General features: G+C 39.3%; 1 protein-coding gene across 1 annotated transcript in view; it reads right to left on the bottom strand.

Annotated features, from left to right (window-relative positions):
* Nucleotides 1-26,044, bottom strand: part of SEMA3A (semaphorin 3A) — a 169,914-nt gene extending 143,870 nt beyond the window's left edge. The window contains exons 1-2 of the mRNA XM_061467285.1: nt 25,955-26,044; nt 25,610-25,807 (exon numbers count right to left, since the gene is read on the bottom strand). Coding sequence (XP_061323269.1) covers nt 25,610-25,721 — 112 coding nt within the window. The 5' untranslated portion in view covers nt 25,722-25,807; nt 25,955-26,044. The remainder of the gene's footprint in view (nt 1-25,609; nt 25,808-25,954) is intronic.
* Nucleotides 26,045-27,458: the final 1,414 nt, after the last annotated feature.

Genomic DNA, 27,458 nt, shown 5'->3' with positions numbered 1-27,458 from the left:
AATATGTGCCGTGAAGCCCTCTGTGTAAGCCTATCACAGATGGATGGACATCAGCTTGATGGACAAGCACATACCATTTCTCTGTTTCAGACCCCCAAGTGAGATTTTGTATTACTGATGTTAGTTTTCATTTGGTCATGTATTCAGCTAAGCTTTCTGATCTAAAACTTTGTATTCTGAAGACTGATATATATTTATATCTCCACAGGGACAGAAGGTGTTAACGACAGCACAGTTGTACTTCCAGGAACTCACAAAACTTACGTAATTATTTTGGCAGTTCAGGGACCACACAAGGACATTTCGAGATATCATTAGATTAATATGGCTTGGCATGGAAAGTGCTTTGACTACTGGCCTGTGTTTGTTCAAGAGGCTCAGCCTGCTCTGTACAAATGATGAGCTGGATAGAGCTGCGGTGAGGGTACCCACACATACTATTAGGCTTTAGCTATTACCTATAATTAAAAGCCAACTGGCCTGATATAAGTCTCGTAAAGTAATGGCTACAAAAGTGCTGGCACTAGCAACTCATGCACAGTATTTACTGTTTCAAATGTTACGGGCTTAGAAAACAAAAGGGTTGGTCAGCTAAACAAAATGAGTGTAAGAAATAGACCAAGATATTCTGAACACCAACAGCATAAAAGCAGTTTAGTTGAATTACAGAATAGCTTCATTTTGCTCATTGAGCACTATTGATTTTTTGGTATGTAAGAAGAAAAAAGAAAAGAACAGAGGGTGAAAGAAATAAATTAAGCTGCTGGTGATGGAATACAATATCACACCAAATAACAAAGAATGATGAACAGAAATCCCTTTAAACAGGCACTCACACTTAGTATAAGAGGTTCACATTTTTGAAGTTCGTATCTGATTATTTTGGTTTATTTTATAGTTATTAAGAGGTTTTAATTACAAACTCCAATAAGAATTCAAAACAAATCCAAGGCAATGTACAAGAGAGGCAAAGGTGCCTTTCTCACTGTGTTCAACCATTAGCCAGAGGTCCTAGCAATGTCCTAAAATGTATAGTATTGTAAACCAAATCATACAAAAAACTTTTCTTTCTTAATAGGCCTTAATCCTTATTGCAGATTTGAAGGAGTGTTTGTATGGCCAAAGCCTTGACTACATTATCCAGCTCTTCCCGTTTAAATAAAAAAATGTCCTCTCTCCACTCAATATCCTGCTTCGTTTATATCCTTAGACTTAAAGAACAATAAACTGCTACTGTTAAAAATCAATGCATTTAAGAAAAAATTGTAAGATGTGTTCATGTCAGTCAGTGTCCAAGAACTGCTGTGCAAGTAACCCTATTTTCAGAAGCTAAATTACAGTGACAAACTTTGTCGTGGTAAAGTGACTTCAATTCCTTTCATTTCAGTAGAGATGCATAACTTTTCAGGAATTTGCAGTTCAACTCCAGTAATAACATTTCCTTTTTTTAATATGATCTAATCAACATTTGCGTCACAGGCACTTTACCAAATGTGCTAGAGAGCTTTATTTTTCAGATATTGAAAATCAGTTTGCCTCACAATGCTCCCATCTTTGCGTAACTTAACGTTCTGCCAAACCACAGCACTATGTGGTGAACAGAAGTCTAATAATAGTGTAATTGCCTCGAGAGTATTATAACTCTGTCCCAAGTTAGTGAAGACAAATCCTCTATAATGCCCATGGTTATCATTCATTATTAATAATATCAATACTTTTCACCCTTCAGCCTCCAGACACGGTCAAAGCTGATTCGGTAGCACTAGTTCCATTTAGCAGTTGAAGAGTGAGAAAGTTATATCTGGTTTTGAAGGTACAAACTATAGTTTGGGACTAAGCTCCTCTTATTGAAAACTGGTCTGAACCCTTGCACTCCAGTTATGAGAGACTTCTGCCTTACTGTGTGTGGAAAAGTCACACTGTCAAGCCCAGACACTACTTTTGCAGCTGCTTCTGGTAGAGATAAAGAGAAGAAATATATCTCAATGTCTGCATTTACTTTATTATGGATTTTTAAAGCAAGGGGCCATGTTCTGAAGGTTTACACTATCCATTTTAATTTTACTTTTCTAATTTCAAGACCCATTTAGAGAAACTATGATCACATCCATGTTTTAGGCTATGTCTCTTACTACAGAGCACCAGTTCCCTAATCTGCTTCATGCTGCATTTCCTCATGCCCTGCAGGGATAGGATGATCAATGTCAATTGATAAATATTTGCATCCCTGACCATTAGTCAACACTTTCCTCATCAGACCCTACCAACAGATACTGCTTATATGACTGGAATAATTTCCAAAACTCTGGGCCTAGTATGCCTATTAACAGACATTAAGCAGCTATTTTCTCTACAGCTGAGCCCTACAGCAAACAGAGCTCCTTATTCTTGAGCAATTTTTATGGCAAAAGCATACTGACAACTGTATTATCCATCTCAGCAAGCTCACAGTTGATCTTTGAGCACATTTTGTGGATACACCAAATGGAGCTAGCAGAATGCCATACATTTCTTGGGAGTTTTGTGATCACAGAGAATAGTAAACTTTGGCTTACTGAATGCTGTAACATACCTGAATATGTTTCCTAGAAAGCATGACAAACTAACACTGTTCACTATATATACAAGATCTTAAGAAGTCTCCAGGGAGATGTTATAGCAGCCTTCAGTATCTAAAGGGGGCCTATAAGAAAGCCGGAGAGGGACTTTTTGCAAGGGTGTGTAGGGATAAGACAACGGGTAATGGCTTTAAATGGAAAGAAGGGATATTCACAGTATCACAGTATCACAGTATGCTAGAGATTGGAAGGGATCTAGAAAGATCATCTAGTCCAATCCCCCTGCCGGAGCAGGAACACCTAGATAATGTTACACAGGATATTAGGTATTAGAAAGAAATTCTTTACAGTGAGGTGGTGAGGCCCTGGCACAGGCTGCCCAGAGAAGCTGCGAATGCCTCATCCCTGAAAGTGTTCAAGGCAAGGTTGCATGGGGCTTGGAGCAACCTGGTCTAGTGGAAGGTGTCCCTGCCCATAGCAGGGGTTCGGAACTGGGTGAGCTTTAAGGTCCCTTCCATCTCAAACCATTCTATGATTCTGTCAAACTATAAGCTTAACAGTGGCTTTAGTGGATCTGATACCAAACCTCTTTCCCTGTAATATGCAAGTTTCTTCTGGCAGCCCATCCTGGAATCCCTGTGACCTTTATACTCACCTAATTTGTCCAATAAACAAGCAAATAGCAACAAATCCGTAAGTCATCCATGCTGGGAAGCTCCGCTAAGAAGAGTAGCACAATTAAATGGGTGATATTTGGGTTATGCAGTGCAAACACCTTTAACTTCAGTACACACTTGGTGACACTGGACCCATGTCTCCTGATTGACCACATATGACCTTGAGCCAAATCTACACTGGAAATAGAAACAGGCACCCACATTCTAAGGAAAAATGTGCTGAATTCACTAGCAGAATTAGCAGGATAGCAGCAGCAGGAGAAAACAAACACCTGCTTGTCTGACTTAATTACAGCTTAAGGAGTAGGCAACCACCATCACGAACAATTAAGAAACCTCTGCACTGAATAAACTTTGCAAAACCTTCAGTCATTGAGTTATAAAGCATCCCATATCTGAGTTGTCTGACAATTAGGTATCAAAATCTGTTTGCTTTCATCACTGTTAGACTCTGTCAGGATACTGTGCACCATCCTTGGAAAGTGCTGGACAACATGAGAGTCTTGCAGATCTCTCTCATAAAGATAGCAAGATGATCTCACGAAAGGCTCTCATGTAAATAATCAAGATAACATGGCAGAAAATTCTTACTTCAGGTGCAAACAGAATTTCATAGCAAGAGAGACAAGCAGTCTTCTGATCCAGTGGAAAGAAAATACCAGAAAACTGGTATGGTCTAACTCTTTAAGATAGTGAAAACCATTCTGGTAAGTTAAAGAAACCTAATGTTTTTTCTTTAAAAGTTGGGAAATACGTTTCCAAGTCTGAAAAGTTTGGCTTAAATGTCTGGCAAAAGTTTAAAGATTTATTTATTTATTTATCTGTTTATTTTGTTTCCTTTGATCTCTCTTTAGTATCTAGGAGACACTATAATATAATGCAATATTTGTATCTTACTTTATAATATCTATACTGGAATATACATGTACATGTGCATATATACACGAGAAAGTTCATAAACTGTCTTGACATCTGACTAAAAGTGATCTATAAATTATGGACATGATTGAAAAAATCTACAGTATGGAGCAGAGCTGAGAAAAACACATGATTTTTAAAGGATGAATGAGCAATACCATTTTGATTTGGTTTGTCTCTCTTAAAAGACTACTTTCAAAGGTGTCAAACATCCAACACTTCTGCTGACTGACTATCTTTGAAAAATTGAGGTTCGGAGCTGCTTTAGAAATATCAAAGGGTATAGATAAAACCGAATATATTTCGAAATCAGTCAATCAAAGAATCTAAAAATTCATTATCACGTTGTCTTGGTTTTGCTTAGAAGAACTGTAAAAAAAGCTGTAGTTTTAAGATGGCAGAGAACAAAACCTAGCAATAATTGACAAGGAGTTGGGGATGTTCAGCTCTAAAGGAACATGGCTACTTCATACCTTTCTCCATAACACATGACATACCATGACAGTGGTAGGGAGAACATAGAAAGTGAGGAGGACCTGGTATAGATATACTCTGGTACAGAACTGTGCAGGATTCAGCTCCTGCTCCTGTCCAAAATGCTCCTGTAATCTGTTGCTAGGCTTGAAATGATTCTTAGTGAATCATGTTTTAAATGCTTTCTTTTGCTCAGACCCACAATCATGTTTGGTTTGTAAAAGCCTAACATCGTGATAATCTTTAGTGATTACAAAAGATAATTTAAAAAGACTACTTGCTGAAAAGAAATAAATACAGAAATTCTTAGTTTTTATTTCCCTTCTTTATATCTGGACTGTTTTTTTCCCAGCTGTCAATCTCAGTAGCATCTGCTAAAGCTCCTTATTTTTACTCCTCAATAATAAAATCAGTTAATACTGTGTTTGTTTTGGTTTTCCCCATTCAAAACTTGGATAATTCAGGACTGGCGTGGCTGTGTCCTTTTCCCACGTCTCTTAGGGAGCCACAGCATGACTTTGGCAAGACCACTTATCCTATAGTGTCCCGGATCCCTGCCCACCTTAGGGCTGCCTTGTTAAATGGACTATCACGTTTTCCGTACAGAAACACTGTTTTATACTGCACAGTGGCATACAGTCTTCATGTGGAGATTTAATTTCTCCCGTCATACAAATAACGGTGCAAAAGTATGGCAATGAGTGGAAAAATCACCAAAGCAAAATTGAATCTCTAAAAGGTGTAACAAACACTCAGAACTTTGTCTTCTCTGAAGTCGTTACATTTTCTCCTTATACTAAAATCTATTTCTGCTTATAATATTATCTGTTTTGTGCTAGAGAAGTCTCCAAACTATTGCCTTGGCAACGAATAAACATTAATCCATGTGAGATTTTCCTCTTGAAATACTTTCTATATTGGAAACATTATGTAGGAGGTAAATTTCACTGGAACTGGAAAAGATGTGCTGATGATTTGATTCACATTTTTTTCTGGATTTTGCAAGAAAACACAATCCTGGATATTTCTTAAGTGAGAACAATCACTATCAGCCTAATGGAATTGGCTCCATTGGGCACGCCTGGACTATACATTTACCTGCCCCAGAAGAATGCAGCACCCCAAGTAGTCCAAAGACAGACAAAATATAGCTTGCTCAAGGCCTGAAGAAGTCTGTGTAACACCAGGTCCTACACTGCTTTTGCTACCATTCTTAACTCTCAGTTATCACACGCATTTAATAGCTCGGTTTCAAGACCAAACCAAGGGTTGCATTTAGCTGGGAAGCACCTGTGCAAAAATTGGCTCTCTCATCATTCCCATGTGTTAAAGCACTTTCTAGCTTGCATAGCAAGACCTAGCCCTGTTGATGTACCACTTAAAAGATTTTGTCAGAAATCCCAGGCAAGCGAATAATGCTGCAATGCTGGCTTGTCCCCTCACATAAGGCCAGATCTTGGGGTTGAGCTTGGAAAGAACTGGTGTTGTAACATCAGCTATAACCAAAGACTGTGGTCTGGGTTGTAGGCCATGGAAATCAACAGGAAGACTCTTACTGAATTTAACTGGCTTCAAATTGGGCCTCCATAGAGCAATACCAAGGACTTGAACTACATCCAGAGTCTCATACTGACTAAAGCAGTAACAAGCAGGCACAACCGGTTTAAAGGACTGATCAAAGTCCACTGATGTCTTTCCAAAAGCTTTGAACAAGTGAACAAGAAGGGAGAGCAGTAATCCAAGAGGAAGGTGACAGGGGTTTAGGATGGCTGTGGTGATGCCCACATCCTACTGTTGCACAATGCGCACTTGAAAGTCAAGTTACATGGACAATATTTTATTCATAAGCACAAACACTTTGGAGAATTTGTCAATGTGAAATAACATTGCTTGGGTCTCTGAAGACATGATGTGAACCATAATGTGTGTTATTTCAAAATAACACATAACTTGTCACTTATCATTACTGTAACAATCTGTATTTGAATGAATCAACAATGGCAATGCGTACTCACATCAGGGAAGAAGCAACTCCAGCAAAGGAGAAATTTTGGTTTTGTATTCCATATGGAAAATAAAGGAAACCTTTTGTAAATAAGGACCATTGTTTCTGACTTACCTCCTGAAGAAAGGTTAAACCCCTCAGAACAAGTAGATGGTTTCCTTAATATTCAAACACACCATAGGATTAACTTTTGAGTAATGTTTTCTATGCCTAGTAACACTCATATATTCATCTATGCCAGAGCCTAGGGGACTGAACAGCTTGTTTTGGAAAACAGTCATTCTTCTTGTGTGACACCTGGAATTCGCCTCATAATCTATGCTGTTCCAGTCAACCGACATAACAAACTATACCTGAAACCACAGATTAAAAATTAAAAAAAAAAAAAAGAGAAACAGGAAAAGAGAAAGAGGAGTATGCACCAAGAGTTTCAGCATCAAGCAGAAGGAAAATGAAACCACTTCTCCTCCACAGCAGTGTGTGGCAAACGTGTCTTTTCATATTGAAATGAATGCATTGAATAATTTTGCAGCCTTTATATCTAGAGAACTGCATAACATGAAGACAACATGTAAGGGAGAAATTCTGAAAGCAAAAATTGTCAGCTTTTAGATTTTACTTGTAGTGGAATAAGCATTTAAAGAATCTTTAAGACCAAGAGGAAATTATCAAAGTGATCTCTTCAACTAAAAATACCTTTTTTCCCTCCCTCTATAAGAAGCAGGCTTCTAAAAATAGTCACTTCTCAGTTGCAGAAGTAATGCAGTCAGGAAAGTATCTTTCAAGCAACTGAACTTCTTGGGTTTGTGAAATTAGGCTGGATATACTGTTAAGGAATTATTCAGAGATTTTTTAAATATATAATTCTTTATTGCTTTCTTAAAAGAAAGCAAAAGGAAGGCTTTTATCTTGGTACCCACATGCTTGTTCGAGCCTTGAACTAAAATTTCTGTTACTTATCAGTTGTACTGCTTGCCCTGAAAAGTCCAGATTGACTCTCATTGCGCAAAAACATAGTGCTTGCCTCTAAAAAACATGCAAAGTCAACGGAAAATAAAACAACTGCAAACAAAAAGTAATTCCAGATTGGAAGCTGAGGCACAGAGATATCATCTGATGTCACATAGAAAGTTTGTGTAAGATCTTGGAATTGAAGGTCACCTGTCAGTTCCGAGCTTTAGCCGCAAGACTGATCTTCCTGACATTACTAACATCCTTGAAACATGAAGGCACATCTGAACTTCTTCATGTCTTAAAAGCTTTATTCTTTAAAAGTAGAGCAAAACTTCTGTTAAGCGAACAATAACCTATAACAATATTAGTATTTAAAAATAGTGTATTAAATTATTTTTAAAGAATCAGACATCAATTTGTATGTTGGTTTTGCTGCAGTACATGCTGAGGACTATGTTTTGACATTAGCACATAATGGTATATGTCAAGATGGTTTGGAGCTTCACAAATCACACAGGAGCTTTAAGAAGCACTGTTTTTCTGGCACAACACAGTTTCATAGCAGGAATAAGTAAAGCTGAGAAAAGCAAGGAATTTTTTTTCTCCAGGGAAATTACAGTATTCCAACATCTGTTTTCAAATTAAGACAAACAGGCAAAATGCTTAACTTTTCATAGAGTAACGACTTAAAAAAAAAAAAAAAAAAATTAAAAAAAATAGGCATGCACAACTTTTGCTTTTGATCATTTTATCTATGTCTGTTCGGGTCTGGGTGTCCACCTTTCTTAGTCTTTAATAGGGAAAAACAGTGCTTATATTCCACAGCCCAGTCATGGTCAAGTCATATCCCCAAATCAAGAAGACTGGAAATGCTGTCTTCTGACAGTGAACTCCGTCTTATACAAAGGATAAATGTGCCTCAACCCTGATGCAGACCTGTTGTCCAGAATTTCAGACTGGGCTATATGTTTCATGCTCCCTGTTATCACATAAGCCTTATGCTAATAGCTGAATACTCTCACGCATTTTAGTAAGAGTTACGGTCCTGTGCAGGAAAGAATGAGGAAGAAAGCAGCAAAAAAAACCACAAAGCTCTTACAAACCCTGAGCACACAGAGGTTAGTCTCATATGAATACTATATTATGTGCCTTATATCAGCACAACAGTCCAAAATGTTTTCATTTGGACAGAACTGGTGGAAAACTTTGATTAAATAGAAACTTCCTTTTTCATTGACAATTCCTTTTGATGGAAAACCCCTGCTTAATCCTTGTAATATACTACCAGACAGTCCCATAAGGCAAATTCTTTGTTTATGCATGACTCAAAGAGAATGTTCATCAGCCAGGTTGTTTCAGTTCTTTGCCATCGCAGCTCAGCTCTGACGTATTTGCCAGCTTAAACCTGGGGTGCCAATTCTGCTGGTAAACAGCATGAACTGGTCAGTCACTCATTTCACACATGCCACAGATCAATTCCTGTATGATAGTTCTTTTTCATTTACCACATATGCTGAACTGAATTTGACCTGGCGGTGAAAGGTTTCATTTACCATTACAGTCACTTCAGCTGTGCAGTCTCCAGTCTGTACACTGATTTATGGGTGGATGGATTTGCATATGGCAAACATCCACACAGCTTTATAAGTTTGCATATATGCCAATAAATGTAAAGTCAGGGCTATGATACTAGTATGAGTAATGTTTTTATTAGAAATAGCTCTGCTTGGGGTTTTTATTGTTGTTGGGGGTTTTGTTTTGCACTGTTTCGGGGTTTTTTTGCATGCACGTAAGGATAAAATTCCATTCCATTTCCAGTTCAAGACACAGAGACACTGCTAAAAAAAAAAAAAAAAAAAAAACAACCCTTCATTTCTTATTATTTCTTCTTCCTTATTTCTTATTTCTTTCTTATAACTGCTCCTTAGGAGGTATACATGGGAATCACCTTGTCCCAGGGGCAGGACTGAGCATGAAGCCTGAGACTGGTGGAGACATCTCCAGGCTGATCTTGGAGATGGAATGTAAAACCAGTAAGATCCAGATGGGCCAGAAGCCAGTCTAACACAGTGACTACCGAAGACCAGCCATGGGCAGCTAAAGAGAGAACATGAGGACAGGAGGAGACATAGTTCTGTATGTCAGAGCTGAAGAAAATTGTACTAGGTTTTTGGTGGGTTTTTTTTTTGTTTTTTTTTGGGGAGGGTTGGGTTTTGGATTTTTGTTGAGGGTTTTTTTGTTGCTCTTTTTGGGGGATTTTTTTAATAGCATTTGTTCTCCTCCATATCTGGCCTACTTGACTGACTACTGCAGAAGGCTCCTGTTTGGGTAGTTTCAACATCAACACTAACACCCTGCACAAATACTAAAAGCCAATGTTCCAGTTTTCAGAAATTTTTACTGTAAGTAAGCTGTCATTCTCTCCACAACATACACGTGTACCTTCAATTAATGTTAACACTGTCTTGACGAAACATCATGACAAATATTCATTCATTCTTTGTTTCCTGGTATGAGCAAAGGAGAAAAGATCCACCTCCCACCCACATTCTGTAATAGATTTAGGAATGCAAGACCTTTCATGCTTAAATCATCCACTACACAACGCAAACATTTATACTCACTGCAACACAAAACACATCATTCATTATTTTGAAACTTAATTTTGAATTAGACATTTACATTGAGGAACAGCTAAAAATAACTTGCAGCAGGGTGTGGTGCAATTTTGCATTGCTTACGGATCTGGTCTGAGTATGGGTGTGCAAATAGCTTCATATTTGTATACGTTATGTAGGTAAATGCATGCGTGCACCTAAGGATACTTTCAGAATTCAGGGAGTTTGAGAAGTTTCTTCCCTCAGGTTGACTTCACAGAGGGACAGGTTGAGCTTAGGCAGACTCAAAAAATACCTTTGGAAGGCTAGTCAGTGGGAGACAGCTTCTGATCTTAGTAGGACAAAGCAAGTGAAGGAATTTCCTCTGTTGCATTTACACTCCAGGTACCCTGCCACTGGCTGGCAATTTTGTATAGATGGCTGATGTCTCTGTGTCCTTTAGTTATCACTTGAACAGGCTCAGAGACTTTCTTACAGTAAGTGGCCTTCTTTATATATAAATCTGTTGTATATATGTCAATATACAATACAATTTCTACCTTTCAAGACTATCTTTGGCCAGCACTAGAGAAGTGGTAGGATACCTCTGTTCCAAGACATCATAGACTTGTTTACTCATGAGTTACTCTGTGGGTTGTTCTCTGATTGCTACCATAGTTTAAGTAACAGCTCAAATTAATTAAATTGATGCCCTTTACAGCATACTGAAGTTTTTCACAGCCAACTGCACCATAATCAGAAGTAGTGCAAATGTGTTTCCTATCGGATTTTATGCCACAAATGGTTTCCGCTCCTATTTTTAATAGAAAACATTCTATTTGCTTCCTTGTTTAAATGTACACCTATCATAAAATGTGAAAAATTTTATTGCCCCACCACCCTCTACTGCATTTGGGACTTTCTGCATTTTCTTCACATGTGACACAGGCCATAATAAATTTTAGGGTAATAGAAGTGTCTCCACAAGTGGCTACATCTGAGTGGCTGCAACTTGAGATTCCTCTTGCTGTTTTGCAAAGACCCACTGAGAGCCCATTGACAAGTTGTCTGGGGCGAGGGAGCACATGGCCCCATGCTTGCTGTCCCACTTTGTCAGACTGATGTTTGAAAAGGAGCAGGGATTCTTTACTCTCCTGCTAGTGTTAGCAGCTATCTGGAGTGGCAGGAAAGCAGCTCTGGAGCCTCCTGCTGTGGGGAGATCTCCTGGGCCCTCTCCAATGAACTCATGTGAGAAGCAGGCAGTAGCAGCTTTCACTCAAAGTGCCTGGAGCTGTGGCTACAGTTAATAAGTTACACTCCAGTAGGGGATAAAAGTTTCCACAATGCTGTGCCCGTTTCTGATAGATATGGGAATGGTTATTGAAATTCTATTCCAACATTGCACTATTAATTATCTAAAGTTACTGTGCTTGAATCAGAGGAATTGCTTCAAGGCTGATTTGTGTCTAATGTGTGCTCTATGTAACATTCACACAGATGGACTGCACAGAAGGTTTTAATGGAAAGACCTGTTAACAGGGAAAATGGGAGAGGGCTGGGATAAGATATGACACTCCTTTGGTTGAAAAATCAGTTTAAATTTGCTTGGCATTTAAAAATATCTTATCAAATTTTATATTGATGCACACACTGAAAAGGACTCAAAGATCCACCAAACTGAGTGAGGGTCTTTTGTAGTGACTTCAGTTGACATTGTAGCCTACTGGACATGAGGATGCAATGAAACACAGACAGACAATGTGTAGAGCACAGTGGATCACTGGGATAAGCAAGATCAAGAGGGACTGTTACTGAACGAAAAGTTTCATTTGGGAACGGAACAATATTTTGAAAAGCTTTTTTTTTTTTGACTCGTTGATTCCCATTAACTGGGCAGAGCTCAAAAATCTCAAGTGATCCTTACAATTGTGTGGTTCTGTTAGTTTATTATTTCATAAGTGAGGAAGAACTGTATAACCTCCCAAAAGGGCACTTCACGCCACGAGTGCCATCTACATTGAAATTAATGGGACTGCTCATGTGAGTAGGAGTTTGTAAAATCAGTCCTTTTTTTTTCATTTTTAATCTCCTGGTAAATACCAAGACAAATCACATTTCATTACAGGAATATTAGTGTGACTGAGCAAATCCCAGAGCCTTTGAGTAATTTTCCTTTATAAATTCATTGAATGAAATTGCATTTAACTTTGTGAGTTACTTTCAGCATAATGTAACCAGATCAAATTAGCGTGCAGAAGCTTTTTGAGGAAGAAAATGTGTGCTGTAAATGGTTACAGGAGTGATACAAGCTATTTACCAAATTATGAAGTTAGAATGAAATACATCATGGTATTCTGTGGTAAGTGCAAGGAAGCTACAAAACAATACTGGGGGAAATTACACTGGTAAACTACAGCAACAGTTCCACATTATTTCATGATTAAGGGGTAGGTACATAATCTACATCACCTTTGGAGGTGACCTTCACTTTGGAAACATTTTCTGGTCCTTGGCCCTGCCTAATTATACTTTCTGGAGCTGCTTCAGGCATAAATGGCTTCGTAAATCTTTCTCCATATATATACATGACAATTCTATCTAAGCAGACACGAAGTACAATAAAAAAAAGTAGAAAACTGTCTGGCTCAAAGCCTATTAAGATTTTTATTTTACTCTGTGGTCCTCATTTTTCTATTGTTTACTTTCATTTTTTTGCCTTTTTGGATGCATGATGCTGTACCTTTTGAAGTATACATTTAAACTAAAACATTCCCCCATTCTACCTAGTTGAGCACATACTGAAGTACAACAGTTCAGCAGAATACTGAAATGTTGAGCAGTTTGTATGGAAGATTAAAGTAATGATTATTTTGGGTGCCTCCTGGGTCAGATACTGACATAATGCAGAATAATACTCAAATCCTTTACATTTCTTCCACACCTATCACACTTGTCTGCCAGACTTTCACTGAAGGTCTACATCTGCTTACTGCTTAGATCCTGTGCTCTTTTTTTCTTTGCCTTTTTTTCTTTCCCCCTCCTCTGGGGGAGGGGGATAAGCTTTTTTAGCTTATCTTTTTTGGAAATATTAAAAGAAATAGAAAATGTATTGTAGTGGGAGACCTGATATTGCTTTTTAAGATTCATTTTTCCCCAAGTGGTCATTATTACGCCACGTCTATTTAAGGCATGGGAGTTTTCATACCTGTGAATAGGTTGAAGTTTTATGGTGCTGCTTTTCACAGCGCTTTGAAATGCAATGATCTTTGCCAGAATTATTTACATATCTCCCTTCCTACCTCAGCTGACCATTCACATGCAAATAGCAGCTTTTACAGCTTTCCACACATTTATGAAACCCAGTGATCTGACCATTTTTCAACTCAGAATGAAAGATATGACAATGCCTTAGATTAAAACCCTGCCAGGCTCTAGATTAGTTTCTTACTCAGCAATACTGAACATGAAAATAAAAAATAAAATCTAAATTTCTTGCAATGGAAAATGTTGGGATCACAGTGAATGCATTCTGGTCGCAAAATAAGTATTGATTTCTTAGAGACTAGCTGGGGTACAATAGTTTTACAAACAATTTGAAAGGCAGAGCAGACTTAAGCTCTTTCTTTTTCCTCCCTTGGTCACTCAGAACCCTAGAAAATAACTCAGCTCCTCAACCCCCCTGAATTTTAGAGTAGGTTAAAATCACTGCACCATGGGCATGCCATGACATCAGGGGAGGAAAATGAATAGAAGACACTTAAGCTGCCCTGCCTGTTAAACCCCATGTTTGAGGACACTTGACTTGTACTACTGAGCACAGTGAGTTGCAGAACAATTCACCTTTGCATAGAACAGGTTCATGGTCTGGCCTCACACATGTAAGCAATTGCATCTTAAACCCTGGTGTCCAAGAGACTGAGTGGTTCAGCTCAGGACAATATTGTGCTTTCATGGTGATTATCAAAAATCATTGCTACTCTACCCTCTCCCCAGTTGTTATTTTAAAGGAAAACTTGACTTAAGACCCAAACTTTCATTTTCTGGTGTGGTTTCAGTGTCTTATAACCAGAAACAAGAGACATTTCCTAGCCTAAAAAGCTGTTATTTCACCTCTTCTTATGTAATTTACATACATTGATCACTTCCATATGTCTGGCATAAGGTAAAATATTTTCTGTGCACAATAATGGGGGTGAACCTACATTGAAACAAAATTCTGTGTTTGCCATATTCCTATATGCTGATAGAATTTGTTTCTAAGACAGTGGCAGCTATGAGAAATGACCTTAAAAGTCTGTTTATGGTCTCAGCTATGGAAATTGTGTTAAAAAACTAGAAGTTGCATTGCTCAGTCTTGTCCTCAGTCCCTTTGGTGCAATGTCAATTAGCAACATCAGTGGTCTAAACATGAATCACTGCAGTCACGGTCATTTAATGAAGTTACACTTGCTTTACACTAGATAGCTTAAAATTTCTAATATAGAATGATAATACTCATGACACTTGATACTGCTGTCTTTGAAGACAAATTAAAAAGCTTCTTTACTCCAGTAAAAGGGACCTTTTACATTAGTCTCTGTTGGTCTGCTTGCCAGCCTCAAGAACTGGACTTAGCTCTTCTAGTACCAGCAAAACTGCCAGAAAAATATGTAGCATGTGGTCAAATAAGACACTGTAGCCTAACAAGTGAAACTACAAACTTGTGCCTGAAGTTCAAAGGTACACCAAAAATCATACAAAATCTTAAATTTGCTCTGTATTTCTTAACTAATAGCATGAAATCCAGTGCTTTATTACGGAAAAAGAATGTTATTCAAAACAGCCATTACATCATGTAAATGGCATGGGGAAGTATAAAAGCAAAGAAAAAAAGTCCTGGAGTTAATTCACTGAAGGTAATATTTAAATGCTGCATTTGAGGTATGTGGAATACATGAAACAGCCAATTTTACTTTCACAAGGGCCAGGCTGATGAAGGGAACAGGTGCTTTCTTACTTATTTTAGGAATGAGGATGTGAATCTTCGGAGATGCAGAACTCCACTTCTGATTTTATTATAGCAGTTAATCCTCATTATTAGGTTTGAACCAGGGCTGTCAAGCAACAGTTTTCCAGTGAGTGAGTCACAAATGATAGGCAATTAGAACTGACTGAACTGATTAATGAATATTTCCCTAAGTGTCTAAGAAAAGCTGCCCTCACCCTGGAGAAGGTTGGGAAGCATTTTGGGTAGAGAAAGACAGAAAAAGGGCTGTGTGCAAAAAGAAACACAAGTTTTATTTCCAGAATCTGTTGGGAAGGAAAACATACACTTATAGGGGCAGAGTATTAAACACCAGGGACCTGATAAGGTATGTTCAGGCTAAGTGCAAAGGGGAGGAAATGCCCAAGTGAGGGTTTTAGTTTTGTCTGCTAAGCACAAGGAAAAAAAAAAAAAAAACAAACCCCAAACACATTTTTTAACCCCTTCTGAATTTTAAAATGTGATTATCAGCTATGTTTAGAAATAAAGAGAACCCTATCTTAAACTCAGAGAAGCCAGGATCTTGCAAGTACTCAAGCACCTTTGGTAGAGAGTATTGAAAAGACTAAACAAGGAACAAAGAACTTAAAACTAAACAAGAAGAACAAAGGTTCTTCTTCTCCAGAGACTTTTATAATCACCTTCACAGTGTATTTAGTGTGAAATAGAGGTGGATACTCCAAAAAACATTGTAAAGGGTACAGAATCCCTTAGAATATACAAATGGAATTAAATTAGATATGCTTTCTGGGTAATAGGCATGTGTTTCATGTCACAGGCATACACAGCTGTGAATATAATTATTATAATCACTTTAAAGTACCTGTAAGGCCTTTGTACGTTGATCAAAAATAAACTCTGACTGAACTGTGAATATACACATTAATGGGATTATTCTGAGAGTAGGATGCAGCTCTGAATAAGCATGGCAATTCTCTGGCCTCAAGCAATTCCTCATGAGATCACTTAATACCACTTTACAGGTGAAGAAGCTGACACAGAAGAACCAACGAATTAACAGGATTTCACATTTATGGTACTTCCTTTGATTCCCATTACAGTACAGACTTCCTGTACATCATCAGCTGTGGTGCTGGGTTTCTGTTAACCTCCAACCCCTGTTTGTAGGAGAGGGTAACAAAACGTCCCTAATTTGAATGACTGTTGTCCAGTAAAGAGTGTGAGTTCCAGTGGGGATTAAAAGAATGATGAAAGACACAAAATTGTAAAAGGATGCCAGAAAAGGAAGAAGAATTCCCAGTGGATTACAGTTCCATCACAGATGGGAAACAAAATCTAAAAAAAGGAGAATTAGAAATTTATGTTAATCTTGATCTCAATACTCCAGGCTGCAGAGAAAATACAAAATTTTCACTATATACTTTATTATTATTTCATAACACTCATTTAAAAAGAGCTATGAGGAATTTTCTTTCAAATTTAACAGATTCCTGAATCTCTTCACTTGAAATGAAATCTTGCCTACTTGCTAGAGGTCAGCTTTTATGGCTAGAGTACAAACGACTGAAGATACATATTTAGAGCAGCAGTATGGATGGGGTCTTCCCACACTGATAACTGCACAGCCATCATTCTGCAAATACTCTTCACTAATGTTTAGGATATTTCAGAGAAGTGCCAACTAGAACTCTCTGAAGATGTTATCATAACCTCCTGTATATCTAAATATTCACTTTGTGGGTGGATTCAGATACATATTGGAAGAGCTGCAATTTAGAAATAAAGCAATTTCCTAACTATGCAATTTGCAGGTAGCTCAGGCACACATTTATATTGTTGTCTGCAAGGCCATCAGGGTAAGAAGTTTTGATATAGCCACTGCTATATCAAGGGAATATGAGGGAAAAAAAGCCATCTAGAAGATAAGGTTTTCTTTCTCAGATACCCAGATATCATTTCTGTCCCTCTGATCACTCAGCAGGAACTAGCATTCATCACATGGGCCTAGCAGAATGAAGACCTTATATAGGACCTAGAACGATGGAGAGGAGACCAAGTTGGCCTTCATACAAGAGAGCAACACTCATTGTCGCTGATATGATCCTTACTGTGCTTCGAGAAAAAGATCTTCATCAGGTGTCAGAACCATTTCAGACTATACATTCATGCAAAAGTAGTAAAGTTGCACTGGGAAAGCCATAAAGGAAAAAAAAAGTAATATTAACACCATGAAACCACGACTTCATTCTAAGAGACCTTACTCCGTGCCTTGGCCAGGAGTGAGATCTATGTCTAGCAAAGGAAAGCTATTGCCATTCCAGTGTCAGCTGGTGATGAAAGCTGTACCCTGCACTCTCTGCAGCTCTTTTGGATGCTTGTGAGCTGTATTTATCATCTGTTGCTTCTAGAAAAGGCCACCAACCCCTCCCCCTTGAAAGGCAGCTCTAAATCCTTTAAATTATCTCACAGAGCTTTTTTGTGTCCTTTTCTCACACAAGGCTGGAATTTCAAAAGGAGCCAAGAGGGGCTGTCAGAATCAACATGAGCTTTTACTTCATTAAAGTGGAGAGTAAAGGAGAGCTTTCTTTTTCCTCCTTCCACAAGTTAGTTGAAAGTAAATAACTACTTCATTCTTCAGATTGTTTCCTGCAAGATCCAACTTTGCACGAAAGTATTTATAAAAGATGAGAATTTTATTTGACTGCTCACTTCTAAAGTTTCTGCAACATCCAGCTGGAGAGATAAGCAGGCAGCCTAACAAATGTCAAACGACTTTAAAACATTAGAAGAATGGCAAGTACTCGTGACTTTACTGTGTTTGGTTATAAAACAGCGAAGGGTGAAAACAAGATGTGACATAAAGTAGACTAGTGCTCACGCATTTCAGGGGTTGCAGTAGATGTGTCTAGCTCAAGGGCAAACTGTAATCCCCAAAGTGAGAAAAGAATCCCCCAAACTGTAAGTCTATATAGATTTTTTAGAAATTAACCTAAATTAGGTTTCATTCTGCTCTCAATATTGAAATAGTTCAGCTGAAAAAAAGGGCGAATCAGGGTCAAGGCACCTCTCCTCTGAGTTGTACATATACATATGCATTTTTATTTGCAAACCATGCTACATGAAATTGAATCTTGAATACATTCTTCTTTTAAAGTATAGAAACATTCAGAAAGTAACAGAGCTTGCCAGGGGACAGCTTATTGAAAGCTCTGACTGATTAAGCTATTAAATTAGTCAAGCTCTGCAGCCCCAGACAGCCACTTCCAGCATGTGTCACTGGATTTGGGATGAGCTTATTAAGGAGAAGAGTCATGGGAAATGTGAGATATAAGATAGATAGGTAATTGTTTAAAGAATATGAAGAATATAGTCATACTGCATATTTCTTGCTTGGAGAAAAAAAAAACTTGAAGTTTCATGCAAATGTAGATAGTCACAGGTGACCTCAAGATCACAGACACTGACAGCGTACATAAGTTTAATCAGCTGGATTTTTATACAACTTTAAATACTCATTTAAGTGAAACTGTTTCTTAAATTAGGATGCTTTGGATCAGAATACAGCCGATTTTTTTCCATAGCATTTAATTGGTACCTTCTTTTGATAGCCTCCCAGGAAAAAAAAGAAACTAAATGAATGAACAAGAAGCTTAACTCCTTTTAGTCACTGAAAAGCGATGAGCACCCTTAAAGTCTCATTCAGTCTGTCTAACCCAAGATTAGCTCTCTGGAGGCACCTCTCCTTGCACTGACAGTAAAAAGAGCCTAATGTGGCTATGTCAGTCAAAGACACCACAGAGGACCTCCTGTGGTGCAGGAGAAAAGGCTACAGCACTCTTTTAAGATTTCTGATGCTCTGAACAGCTGTGGCCATCCTTTTTTCTCTTGTACATTGGGGCACCATCCCTCTTGCAAAAAAAACAGGAAAAGGCAAGTAAATGTACTATCCCCACAGTTATTCTCACCATCCACAGCTGTTGCTGGAAGAGAGCAGCTAACCTATATGAAGGCTGTATGTGGGAGGACCATGAACTTGCAGACATTCCTGAAGGGAGCTTTAATCCTGCAAGGGAAGGAATTCGCTGAATTGCCCACCAGCACCATCAGCAACTTTCACATTTAACCTTAATTAACAAGAGCACCAGGACAAGCTACAGGACTTCCATTTAAAACTTTGACATAGAGCTGCCAGGGTCCACCCCACACATTTGCTTAAAAATAAGCACGTGGGAGCCTGAAGACAATTTTACCCTTTTTAGCTTTCAAACAACTGGAAAATGTCACAAGCATTGACACCGCTTAGAAGAATTTGTTTTCTTCTCGGTCACTCATGCACCGCCTCAGGTGAAGATGTGGCTTTGCTTCAAATTGAACTAGGGTCAAGTCAGGCTCCAGCTGATGTAGAAAATGTTCAAAATACTGGAGCAACTCTGTATTGCTCGTGCTTCCATTGCAGTGTTCCAGGTATGCACATGAGAAAAAAAGGCTGTAGGCCAGAGGAAGTAAATAATAAAGATGTCCCTCTAGCAGCATCTGTGGGCATTAAAGGCTGTATGCAGAATCGATGAAAGGCAAACCAAAACCAGATTAAAAGGAACAGAGGACAGCAATGCCCTAAATCAAAAGTGAAAAACACTTCCAAGCAAAAAGAAAGAGTTAAAAATACAAATAATTTAGTGGTTTATTCTCTGGTGGAACTCCATGTAAATGCTTTCTATACATACAGATGCACACACCAGAGAGATTATCATAAATAACCCATTTACATTGTAGTGGCCTGCAAAGACTGGGTTTCTTATTTAAATATTGTTTTGCTATGCGTTACAGAATAAATACACACCTGAATAAACCATAAACAGGTAAGTACGTCAGTCCAGGTCAAAAAACTTCATGCACAGAAGTAAATTTTAAGGCAGACTTCACAGCAGATCCACTGAGCTCAGTGTAACTATGGATGTCTAAATTCCTCACTAGGTTAGAGTATTAAAGATGCTGTAACTAATAGTAAGTGCTGCACACCTTGTCCACAGCAAGAGAGTTTCCATTGCTGTCAATACAGCACCTTCCATAAATAAATAATTTAGGCATTTGCAAACCATACAGCACAAATAAGTATAGAGAACTCCAGCTTCTTAGAAAAGGGAGGCTCTGTAATCCAAAAACTGCTCTTTCCATTGGAATTAAATGGGATAGCTGGAAACACAAAATGAGAATGTTGGGCTAGGTTTTCACCCTCCTTGTTCCAATTACACTGCCTGTCTCAGGCCCTAATTAGCTAGCTGAAAATTTCCCTATATAGGCAAGATCTGAGCTTAAGCACTTCCATCATCAGCTTCTCTCTCCTGTCAGACTCTGGGGCAGGCAGGGTAGTCCTTCCCTCTCCCCTGACAATTCTCAAGTCTCATGAAGACCCCACTCAACCAATATTATAAAGACCAACAGACAGATCTTCTCTGGAGGACTCATCAGTTGGGTGCAAAAGGATGAAGAGGCTATGGCTGTATCAAACATCTTCATTGCCTCCTGAACGGACTGAACAGTGAGGTCTGAGAGTGCTGGAGCCGTGCCATCAGGAGCAGTAGAAGCTGCAGTGTGTTACAAACCCATGCCTAGACTGCAAACATCACTGGTTTGCCTTCCTTAACAGTCTTCATCCTAAGTCTGGGCTACCCTTCTCTCCTTTTTAGGCTTATTGGAGAGGTTTTTCCTTCATACGGTAGACTTACAACACAGTTTTAAGCAAAAGGATTTGTCAGATACCTTGAAATCTGAGACAAACTCTAATACTGGTCCCAGCTCAAGAGAGACAGGCACCCTTGCCAATATTTCTCTCCTAATTTACTTCTCCCACTTGTCCTGTTTTCCCAATATTTGTGGAAGTATTGAATTGTGAGTTATAGAGTTTGATGGAAAGGAAAAACCACAATTAAACCCACCAGCAGGTCATCAACTACAACCAGACTGGGTTAACAAACTACAAGCCCAGTATCATATTTACATGAGTGTACATACAGGTAATTCAGTGCGGTGTCATTCCTCCCTTGTCATGGCATGTTGGCCAGATTGAAAAGGACAAAAGTTTTACCATTACTTTCACTAGGGCCAGGTTTTCATTTGGATCAAAATCCATAATATAAAACTGTAAATCAACTGCACATCAAGGATGGAGAAGTTCTCACTGTTGCTGCAACTTTAAACAAGACACTTATTTTTAATATGGCTTGAATTGGAGCCAGAAAGTAATGGAGTTAAATCTGTGTGCAATGCTTTTCCAGTTACTTATTCTCAAGTAATATGTATCCAATTGAACAACAATAACAAAAGAGAACCACACATGTACTCTTAACAAAACATACTTACAGCATTTAGTAATTTTCAATAGAGAAATAGGATGCGACAGATGGGTTTGAGAAAGTTGGGTTTACAAGATTTACTCCTGTGGAGACAAAAATCGGGGATGCCTTAGGAAAAATCTGTAAATCAAAGAATTGTTAATGGAAACTCTCTCTTTCTTTAGACTTATATGTTTATATTGAAAGGTTACTGTAGCTGGTTCTATCTATGTGCCATTACCTCCCCATGAGGAGGACAGCAAAAGAAAATAGGAAACAATAAACGAGACAAGAAATCCATCTGGAGCTAAGACTATATTTATTGTTTTAAACTTGACACACTCAACTTGATCACCATCTTTCCAAGAACTTTGTGCTCAAGAGAAGTTTTCTGAACAGAATCTGTGACCTAATGACACACTATAAAGACTTAAAACTGACACTGAAATTGAAGCCAATGAGATTAAAAAAGCAAAACACAAAATACCCCCAAATAAACAAACTAATGAAGACCAACAACAAGACCCTTATATTCTTCAAGGAAAGATTCCTTTACTTTTGACATATCAACAGTGATGTTCCTTGTTACTTTACCATAAGGACACAACATCTTTGAAGGACACAAAAAGATCTCAGAGGTTGAAGGGCTTAAGCGAGCTTTCAGTTTTTACAGCTGGTTTTACCACATCCACAACTTACTGACCTCAATGAACTTTGGATCAGGCCTTCAATCATATTCATTCCCTTTGACTGAAATAAGGATATAAACATTACCTGTGCAAAACCTTTGCAATCCATGAGTGAAGATGAAAATGCTTGGAAACTTTGAAATGGAGCAAAACCCTGATGCTACTGAACAGGAGTTTCCCCACAGATTCCAGCTGGACAAGGATTTCCCAAGTGCTCTCCTCAAATTTCCGTCTTTTAATATGCCACTGAAATCAAGGTGATATAAACCAAATAACCAGAACTCTGTTTTACCATAAACAGAACCTTTTCAGACTGCAGATGTGGCCTTAATACGTGCATTTATACACTTCCGCTTCCTATCTGCAACATGCCCCATAGGATGCTTCTAATCTATTGCAAGACTGTGTGACAAGAAGTTAAGAGGAAACAAGAATAAGAGTTCATCAAAACTTCTGTCCAGCAACCTGGGAAACGGCACAGCTAACACTGGACCTTTGAAAACAAGTGACCATAGGAAATCAAGGTTGGCAGGGATTTAACCCTTCATGACTCATTTTGCTAACTTTCCAACAAAATGCCTGAGCTTTTTAACCATGTTTGACATCTAATTAGTCGAGAAAAACAAGAAGTTAAAATACATCCTTGCTTTTCTTTTGAAATAAAGCACCAACAATTAGCTCCAAGGTATTTGTTTAGGCAAAAAACAAGCATGATGTTAAAAGAAAGTACAATGACAGTCACTGGAAAGAGAAGTCACTTTGTATCATAAGTTTATTTTACTCAACCACAGCTCTTTATGGAGAGGCAAAATGGGTAAGTAACTGGGGAGCTTCTTTTCCTAACTGCAAGCAGTTTGAGTAGAGATGAATCATATAATATCACATAGTCACACAGCAATGAGGTATACCCTGAGAGATAGATATTAGCATTAGTCAGGTATTCAGTCAGTGCCTAAAAGACATATTTTTAATACCTACATCTTTTAAGTCTGTTCCTACTTAAGGTGTTCACATTGATCTGTGCATAAAATACTCTGCTGAAAGCAAAATCTGTCTGGAATAGCACCACCTGATAAGGCTTAGTCTTCCCTCATGAATAATGGCATCCCCATACTTAGGGATCAATGTGTCAGCACGGGCAACACGCTCCTCTTGACCTGGCCAAGCATTTACACTGGTATTTAACATTAAGCATGTGAGCAGTCTGATCTGATTTTTAGGGTTACACATGTTTTAAGTCAAGTATGTGAATCAAAGACCAAGGTGTGAACTCCTGTAAGTATTCAGACTTTTAACTTGCTTTGAATTAACCATGCATTTACTTTGACAGATAGGAAACAGGGCTGCTCAACACTTGAACTCGTTTTCTTCTCACAATGATCTGCCAACTACAAAAACAGCATCAATGTTCCTTTCAGTTTCCTGTTTTGCTCATATAGAACTGACTGTATATTAAAATTTATGTCTGATATATTAAAAAAAAAAAAAAAAAGAAAATGAGACCCTTTCTCAAAAAAAAAAAAAAAAGAGCAGAGCTGGAAAATAACCAACCAGCAGAGTAGCAAAGTGTTGCTAAATTGTATACGGATATAGTACCAGGGGGTGAAAAAAGAAAATGGGGGGAAAAAAACAAAGAAAAAGAGAAAATCACTATCATTCAGTTTCAAATTAGTTTCTGTGAATTCAGTCAGTATGAGCTGGGGTAGCAGACTTGAGCCATCAATAAACTTTAAGAGGGTGGAAAAAAAATAAACAATAATTAATTAGCCCTTAAACCGCTTTACAGGATATTTTTATAGCATTCATGCTTCTATACACTCATCTGAGTTTCAGTATGATTGTAAAAGTTTGGAAACAATTAAGGTTTTAATGAGTTTTTTGACATGACATGGAGTAATGGTAGAAGATTTCTTCAGAATCCATCATTCAAAATAATCAATTTTGTGTTAAATACTAATGCTTTTCTTATGAAAACTCAATTAACAGATTCTGAACAGCTTAAAGTGTTCTTTCCTTACATATCTTTTCAAGTTTAAACACACACAAACATGCATAGAAGTGTTCTTCAATAAAACCCTGCACACGCGTTTATTTCACACAGTGCATCCAAGTTTTGCAGGTGTTTAACATCTTTCTTTTTTCCTCTGGAGTGTGAAGATGACGCCTGACATTGAAACAGAGAGGACTTTCCTCCCTCTTTGCTGCAGCACAAGAAAGGTAAAAAAAACTAGAAAATGCATTTCTACTGGCAAGAGATGTATTAGCACTGTACTGTAAGATGAGATTGACAGCTATGACCAGGCATGCACACACATGTTCCCTCTCTTTCCATGGTAAAAGCAGTGTGTTACTTTTCCTCCCTTCCTTCAGAACCGTAACTGCTGCGCCTTCTCTCAACCTTCAATAATCTGAGATTTGTGAGAAGGAAGCTCTTCAGTGAAACATGTATATAGAGAGATACATGGATGTCTACATCTCCCTTTTAGAAATAACACTCTACAGCTCTTATATTTTAAACTTCTTCCCCAGTTACAAGTCTCCAGATTTGGTGAATCCTTCTGCAAATGTACTTAGAGAAAAACTATGCAGATAGAACAGTTTGCCTACTTCAGAGTCCTCCTTTAATACTGGCAGTGTTATACAAAAGTTAATTACTGACAATTGCAGTGTGAGTGGCATTACACAATTTCAAACATAAACGTAATCTCACAGTTCGCTCTCTTCAGTTACGCCTTCCCCGTGATCTCTAATGAAATACATGAGACTACACCGAAAACAATCCCAGTTCAAATAAATTGCACTGCCTTAAACATACATAGGCAGCATTTTCTAGTGCATAACAGTCCTTTCCTCCTTTTCTGGACTGATCTGCTCCTTTCAGTTTATAGTTTCTTGGCAAACCCACCATCTACTGCTTATGTTAGGCATCTGATTGTCAGATTCGTACAAACTGAATATTCATGACTCGAGAATTAACCACTTCATGCCTAAAAAAGGGAAAATATAAATCCTCATTTATTCCATGGTGTTTGAAGGAGAGCCGGTATCGGGGCTGCGCGACATGCCCAGCACGGGAGAGATTAGCTGGGTGGCCAAGCACGTCTCATCGTTTTAAAGAGTAAAGTCCGGTGAAATAGCCCAAGACTGAAAAAAAAAATCCTCCACGGATCAGCACGATCCGGAGTCCTTGTCTGCAAATGCAACTAACTCTTCTTTGTCTGTGTTTAAACTGCGTGGTACCGCCCGTAGCACGAAGGGGCTTTTATAAGTCTTTTCCTTAGAAATTCCTCCTAATGCCAGTTTCCCCCTTTTGGAAGATGGGGAAAACCAGGGAGGAAGGGAGGGAGGGGAGGCAGCGACGGGGCAGAGCAGGAGAGGTTTTGAGGCAAGCCGGGAATAAGAGCGAGAACAACAGACTTACCTTTATAGGATAATTTGAGCCTTGGCACGTTATTCTTCACATGCTGGCAGTTCACTCTTCCTGCTAGTAATACTCCCAAGGAAAGCAAGGCAATCCCCCTGAGCCAGCCCATGCTGCAGCAGCCACTGTAGGGTCCCTGCGAGCCGGAGCCGCGGCGCTCCCCGTCCTGCCGGGCGCCGCCGGGGAACTTCAGGCAACCTGGGGAGCGGAGGTAACAGGTGATGGGGTGGGCTCCGCGCCCCGCCGCGCCCCGCCGCGCCCCGCCGCCGCCGCCGCCGCCAATCTCCCCGGCCCCCCGCCTCTCCGCCGCCGCCGCCGGGGCAACTTCAAGCCCCTCTCACGCACACGCCGCGGGCCGGAAAAGGAGGCAGCCCCCGGGCGCGAGTGGCGTGCGGGCGGGGGGGCGGCATGATGCGGGCGGCGGCGGCGGGCGGCGGCGCGGGCCGGGGGCAGGGGCCGGGGCGGGCGGGAGCCCCTTTGCCCCGCGCGGCGGGCGGGTCCCGGGCGGTAGGGGCGGGCGCGGCGGCGGCGGCCCCGCGCTCCCCGCGCATATGGAGCCACACCGGGGACACCGGCTCAAGCCGCGCTCGGGAGAGCGGCTGACAATGGGAGCGCAGGGAAGCTCGACCCCCCCTTCTCCCCGCTGACACACCGCACGTGCAGAGAGAAAGGAGGGGGGAAGAAAAAAGGAAAGACATCGCAGCAGGAGGAGAGGGGAGAACAGAAACCTCCACCCAGCCCGGGAAAGGCACGGAGCTATACGTTTCACGCGCTATTTGATGTCAGTCTCCAGGTTCTGGTGGTTCTTTTGTTGTTTGTTTTTTTTTTTTTGGGGGGGGGTTAATTTCATTTTACTGTTCTAATTAAAAGATGTACACCCCCCTTTAAAAACAACAACGGCACGATACAACAATGTTGCTACCCACATAAATAACATCTCCTGCCCATAACGTAATCCTCTTCGAGTTGCTCCTGGTTAAAAACAAGTAACAAAGTCTTCCATCAGCACAACTTTACCACTGAAGCTTTTAAAGCCTTGTTAGGGAAGGTTGCTCTAGCCCTCCTGCCCTCCCCACCTCCTGCGCTACTCCAATTCAGCAAGAGAAATTCCTAGTAAAGCCCACTTCAACAATCAGTTCAAGACATGTACAGGTCTGGAGGGGCTTATAAATTACACTGGAGTATTCTCTGAAGTGTTCTTGTAAGTTAAAAACGTTCCAAACCTTCCGATTTCCAGGGCTGTGTCATTATTTTAATCTTACATTTTTATGCCATGGAACTAGGTAATGACTTTTGTTTGTTTGTTTGTTTAAACGAAAGAACACCCAAAATCCCCAGAGGTATTTAAATGTTAAGGAGCTGTAAATACAAGCATGTAAGCAAACTTAAGTTCTCCCCTCCCACACGTCTGAACAGCCCCCTTCTAGTGAGTGATGGTTTATTAAATTTTTCATGCTGTGCTGAGTATTGATTTAATGTGCATTTTGGAATGTAATGTCTTACACAGATATGCACCCCGTATTACATTCCTAATGCAATATTGACAGAAATGCTGGTAATCAACCTTTGCAAAAGTTTGGCATCATCAGGGAAGTGTGATGACCTTGCTTTATTTTGTACCGAATAGTCTTTGGGTGCTTTATGGTGACAGAGTCTATGATATTTCAGTGAGATCTCTTCTTTTTACCACTATTTCCTAAGGGTTAAAAACCAGTTATCTAGTCCCACCAATGGTGACCAGTCCACACTGAATTTCACGGAATACAGAGTCCCTTTTCTGTGTTCAGACTTAGCTGCTCAACCAGCATTTAGGAAATAGTCTTAACTTTCAAACTGAAGTTCATAGTTG

The sequence above is a fragment of the Pezoporus flaviventris genome, unplaced genomic scaffold (genome assembly GCF_033815535.1).
Source record: "Pezoporus flaviventris isolate CSIRO_AGI_PZ_B2104156 unplaced genomic scaffold, CSIRO_AGI_Pfla_v1 ptg000045l, whole genome shotgun sequence".
Lineage (NCBI taxonomy): Eukaryota > Metazoa > Chordata > Aves > Psittaciformes > Psittacidae > Pezoporus > Pezoporus flaviventris.
Note: the sequence above shows the minus strand (reverse complement) of the source record. Positions and strands in the feature narration are given on the sequence as shown.